The sequence below is a fragment of the Protopterus annectens genome, chromosome 2.part2 (assembly GCF_019279795.1).
Source record: "Protopterus annectens isolate FY-2018-M chromosome 2.part2, PAN1.0, whole genome shotgun sequence".
Classification (NCBI taxonomy): Eukaryota; Metazoa; Chordata; order Ceratodontiformes; family Protopteridae; genus Protopterus; species Protopterus annectens.
In genome coordinates, this window is record NC_056730.1 from 39,844,506 (window position 1) to 39,850,505 (window position 6,000).

General features: G+C 42.4%; 1 protein-coding gene across 2 annotated transcripts in view; it reads right to left on the bottom strand.

Annotated features, from left to right (window-relative positions):
* The window catches only part of CCNB1 (cyclin B1), a 102,930-nt gene extending 98,918 nt beyond the window's left edge, over positions 1 to 4,012 (bottom strand). Inside the window, exon 1 of one of the 2 annotated variants that reach the window (XM_044063732.1) lies at positions 3,849 to 4,012. In XM_044063732.1, coding sequence (XP_043919667.1) covers positions 3,849 to 3,869 — 21 coding nt within the window. In that variant the 5' untranslated portion in view covers positions 3,870 to 4,012. The remainder of the gene's footprint in view (positions 1 to 3,848) is intronic. The other variant, XM_044063731.1, reaches the window with a different exon arrangement.
* Between the last annotated feature and the right edge of the window lie 1,988 nt (positions 4,013 to 6,000).

The window sequence follows — 6,000 nt, forward strand, 5'->3', positions numbered from 1 at the left end:
AAGTCCTAATCTTGACGACCAAGAATCAAGAGAAACATGCAACCTATTTATAATGTTGCAAGTTTAATGCTACACTTAAGTTGGTGTCACAGCAGTCCACAGTGATAGTCAGTGGAATTTTACATGGTCAAGTTGCTAGCCCACCACCCATTCTTCCACAGAAGGCACACCACCACTCACATTGGGCCAACTTGGTGCAGCCCCCACACTAAAGGATAGCACTGCCCAAGATGCAGAATCCTTTACAATTGCACTCAGAGCACCTACAAGGATGCATGGATCGTGCCATCCCTAGCAAAACCAAAACTCATACCCCTAAGAGAAGGAAACCAGTCTGGTGGACCCCTGCCATAAACAGGTTATACAACAAAAGGAGGAAACTAGTTCAGAAAAATAAAAGGAAAGACATCCCTGATCAGTATTAGCAAGAAACCAAGGTCCCTCAAAATCATCCAAGGCTAACTTCGAAAGAAAAATAGCCCAAGGATTCTAAAGAACCACAAAGCCGTCTTTAGCTATGTCAAGAATGTAAGTAGCAACTTGCAGATATGCTTAGAGATTGTGCCATTTTACACCAAGTAAACAAACTACTGAAATTGCCAACATACTGGCATATTCAGTACAAACTTCACCTCCCTCTCACCTTCAAAAGGGCCAACAATACTGGAAAAGTGTAGTGTCCTGGAAATTACAGAAGCACAGGTGAAAACAGCCCTTTCAAAAGCCAAGAACATATCAATGGGGCCAGATGTGTCCCAGGCTGCATCTTGCACGAACTACAGAATGAACTAACCCCCCACCTAAACACACTGTTCAACCTCTCCACAGGCTATGCCCATAGAATGGCACACAGCAATGGTTATTCTGCTCCACAAAAGGAGGATCCACAACTGACCCTGATAACCATCACCCCATAAGCCTAACTAGCCTGCTCTGCAAGGCTATGGAGCACATCATCATGGAACTCAAAGACATTGGGAATGTCCCAAACTTGACCCAACCCAGTTTGGCTTTGTTAAGGGCAGATCATTCCTACTACACCTGGTGGACTTGGACAGTTACCTAGGCCATAGAAGAGGGAAAGGTGGTTCACAGTCTACCTTGATCTCACCAAGGTGTTTAACACCATTCCTCACTCTGGTATTATAGAAAATCACCAGCCTGAACATAAACCCCTGCGTCACAAGATGGGTTGCCAACTGGCTTACAGACAGAACTCACAGTAAGAATAGCAGGCTCCAGGTCTGACTAAACCAGTCAAGTGGCATCCCACAAGGCTCAGTTCTGGGACCCCTACTGTTCAGCATATATTTCTCAGAAGTACAGGTGAAGAGGAGGACTATGGCTAACCAAGTTCGCCGATAGACTACAAACTGGGAGCCATAATAGACTCTCCAGCTGACATGGACAGCCTCCAAAAGGCCTTACTAAGACAGGACACCTGGTGTCAATGTCATGGCCTCAAGCTAAATGTAAAAAAAAAAAAAAATGCATAGTCATCCCGTTTGGGGAAACAAAATGCCCATGAATTACCACATAGGCAGCAGCCCCCTTAATACAGAAAGGGTAATAAGAGATCTGGGGACCCAGGTAGATTGTCTTTGACAATCATATTACCAAAGTAGTTAGGAAATCCTTCTGTGGCCCATCAATTACTAAGGGGTTTGCATCTAGAAATAAAGAGGTTATAGTGCCCCTCTACTTGTCACTCAGACTCATCATAGATTACAATGCCCCATTTGGGCTGTACTTCACAAGACACTTCCAACAGCTTGAAAGACCACAAGAGCATCTCACCAAGAGGATTACTAGCCAAAAACATATGTCCTATGCAGTCCGGCTGTACTCAGTGGCATATCGCTTACTCAGAGGTGATCTCTGCCCGACTTACAAGGCCATGTCCAACTCAGAATTGGACATACTCCACCTAACGAAATCCAAGTCACCACGAGCCATGTGCTCTAGTGAGCTAAACCTCACCACAATAAATAGAACATGCTGGAGGATAGATTCCTGTCAGACTCCCTACGCTTTGGAACAAAATTCCAGACTACATTAGGCAGTCTCTCTCACCAACTCTCTTCAAGAGAAGCTTTGAAGAGTGGATGGGTAACAAAGTACACTCCTGGGATCACTTCATTGACTCTGCTTGACAGAGGCTCAGTCAGTCAATGGGGTGGCGAAAGCAGACACTGGCTAGGCTTATAAATGCTCTTTGGCAGATAGCCTAGTACCTACCCATGAACCTACGCATTTGGGATGTGGGAGAAATAGCCAGAGGGAGGACATACAGACTCCACACAGAAGGCACCCCAGCCAAGAATCAAATGAGAACTTCTTACTGAGGACAGCAACACTAAGTGTACTACCACAAATATTAACTAACACTTGCATCCATTCAAAAGGGCAGATATTCATTCAAGGCCTTATAGCAAAATAGAATAAAATGCCATGAGAAAAATTTATAACCCCTTTAGCAGTGATAATTGTAAAGCTCCCACTTGAGCTCAAGATTTGAGTTTAATATTCGCACAACAAAATACTTACACTGATGGGTATTACTTCTGACAGGAAAATCACGTTTGCTGCATTTTATGGAGTGTAAGGGGGCGAAGGTGATTTACATAGTAATGTGAAATCAGCTGGATCATAGGAATGTAGACTGTTGGCATACAGACGGCTGAAGAGGCAACACACAATATCCAAGAGTACTGAAGTGTAGGTTACCCGACTAGACTGTGGACATAGAGAATTGAGAAAGGCATTTGTGGTGGAGTACCGAAAGGGAAAGATGGTAGACTACACCGATTAGACTAATGTCTAAATAGGTGAAGACAAAGGAGAGCTTAATACGTGTTAAATATTGAAATTTAGTCATGATGTTTGTTTTAACTGTGCATTTGTCCAGACAGAAGACCTCATCCAGTTAGTTACGTACGATAGATCGAACCCGGATGCAGAGTTTATAAATTAAATTCAAGATCTTCAGGCATACATACGTGATTCAAATTTTAAGTTGACTCTAGAAAGGGCTCCCATTATTTAAGATGGGAGGCAGACGTTTTTACAAGTTAACACGCCCCACAAGCCCAAGCCCTGTTATGCATTCCCTCTGAAGGCAAAGCCGCTGAGCAGCCTTACTTTAGGAGGTCCCTAAAAAAATAGGGATGAACAAGTTTAAATAAAAATAAAGCTTAGTACCCTACAAGCATACCTATTACACGTTTTGCAGTGTAGTCAGATATGCACAAGTGATAACGGTGCCTAAAATGTCGACATTCCTGCCATGTTGGAAGAAGGGACCACTCAGCACCCTGTTGACTAGTTGCATTTTAATACAGTGCCCTGTTTATTACAGCTATGTCAAATTATGTTATTTCTGAGTTATTAAATTTTGGCTGATGTTATAAGTTCTTGTAAAATACGGTTCACCGCCGTCCCTTATACCCAAGGGAAATGGGGATAACAGGGTACGGCAGAAAAAAAATGAAATAACAGGATTTAAATCCCGACACGATCCCTCCTTAAACAGGCACGTCCATCTAAAAACTGCCACAAGTCATGTTTATGAACCCATTTTCCACTGACCACTTGCATTATCTGTGATGAGTTAATCACTCAGTTTTACAGTGAAAACAATACAACTTAAGAACAGAACGAAACAATTTCAAACCCACAATACATCTACAAGAGACCCTTAAACAATTCGTTGCTGCCGCTGTTTTGTGTTAGCCTGCACTATCAAGTAACAAGCATGAAGTAGAGGCTAGAAGAGCTAGCAATCAACGTTATGAACAAAGAAGCGAGAAAAACAAACGCATTTATAATGAAACAAAGCGAAGACTTACCCTATTTACTCGCAACGCCATTAGAATAACTTCTTTTTTAGCTAAAAAGAACAGCTCCCAAACGTGTCTTAACGTATAGTAAGTATACCAAAATCCACAAATAAACCCTGAAACACAACTCCGAGCAAACTATTTGCTTACAAATGCACCCTTCCTGTTCGAATTTAAACCTCGCGCTACTTCGTTCTTATTCGCCAGCATTCTACAAATTCTGTTCTTTGATTGGACAAATCAATACACTCGGAATGCGTCTCTAAGGTGACTTCATTGGGTAGTGTCCAGTTTGTTACAGTTTGGGCAGTATGGTTTAATGTGTTAAGCTGTTATTAGCTGAAGTTGCAGTAAAACGTGTACAGTATCAATTATGTCTTTCTCTGTTTCATTTTAGTTTAGTTATTTGTTATGTGTATTTGTCCCATTAATGTGTCCGTCTGTTGACCGATTGCAAGGAAAGAGTAAACTAAAACTCAGTGTGTATATTAGGAGCCATTCATTTAGCCTGTTGTGGAAAGTGGAGCAAGCAAGAGTACCCACGGAAAAATGCACAGATTGAGTAGGGCTATCATCTGTTCTTCTTTGGGCAATTGTCCTGCAAAAAAAGTGAAAACAAATGGCAAATGTCCTGAGATTTTAGGACAAAAACATTTCCTATATTTTCTTTAATAGTTACATAAAACAGTTTATTTTGTATCTGAAACACCTGCATGATATAAGAAACAAAATTAACAACTAAAATGCTACAAGAATAAGCTTTTATTTTGGCAAAACAGTGAAGTTCTGTCCTTTGTACTGGCCGTGGGTATGTTTTGTCCTGCAAAAATCTAACATTTCTACAAAAAAAAAAGTTCCACTTTGGGCATTTGAAAAGGTGGCAACCCTAAAACAGAAGAGGGAAAGAGAGACAAGAAAACGTTCTGCATTATGCGGTGGGAGTATACACAAAAGTTATGGTTCTGTATCCAGCCGTAATTCTCAACTATCCCTGATTATGGCTAAAAATTTTGTTCTGGCCATCCTAATTAATCTGTGCTTTAATAACCACTGCTTTATTGTTTACTGTTAATGCTATACAATTAGAAGGCATAATCTGTTTATATTGTAAAATTTCTGCATGTACTATTTGGGTACTGGCAACTGCATTCTCTCTTCCTTCTGCTTATTCCAGGTTGACTAAATGCAAGCGTCCGTTGACCTTACAATGATGTGAAGTTGTCAATCTCGCCTTCATTCTTGCTGGATGGGTTCGGAGCCGATCCTCGGCTCCGACTCGGCACTTGCTAAGCTCGAGAGCTAATTTTACCAGCTCGAGGCAACCCTATATCCCATGATGCAAGGCGGAGACTAACCAGATCTCGTTTGCCGCTTCGCTAACGAGGTGCCTTTTTTTACCAGCTCCAGGTAAGTTACTGAATATAGGACTTTCGTCTACCCCCTTAAATTTTTCATATCCATAGTTGTTTTTTGTTAACCTTAACGCTTACTTTAACCCTATTCCCGTTAGTGTTCCCTTTTTTTCGAGTTAGTTATCCCTGTTTAGTTTAAATTGTTGGATTGGATGTTTTTTGTGTGTGTGTGTTACTGTTTTGTTTTTTTTCACAACTTGTTGTTCCTCGACACAGTTATGTCGGAGGACACAAAGGTCTCAGACTTCAAGAAGTGTGACTCGTGCTGTCAGAAGATGTCTCTGACAGACGGTCACACTTCTTGTGTTTACTACCTGGGACCTCTGCACCTGCAGGACTCTTGTGCTATCTGTCATGCCTTCAGCCCAAGAGTCCTGCAGGAGCGCAGAAATAAATTGATATTAAGGGGCTTATTAAAGCCTGAGAGCTCCCCGACTAAGTCGGCGCCGGGGAAGCCCTCGAAACCTATCAAGCCTTCGGCTCAAAGTTCCAAGCCATCGGCTTCAGACTTATCTTCACCAGGGTCAAGATCGGCTCCGGCCGGAGCCGATCCTTCAACTATAGCAGTCACAGTATTTGCTCCATCCAGCGCCAATACTGCCCAATCTGGACATTCAGTGTCGGCTCCGGCTGGAGCCGACGTATCCTCGGCTCCGTTGGCTCCATCGATCTCTAAAAAGAGATCTCAATCCCCCTCATTAGAGTCGATACGTTCGGCTCCGAGATCACCCTTGCTCTCGGAGCGGAGC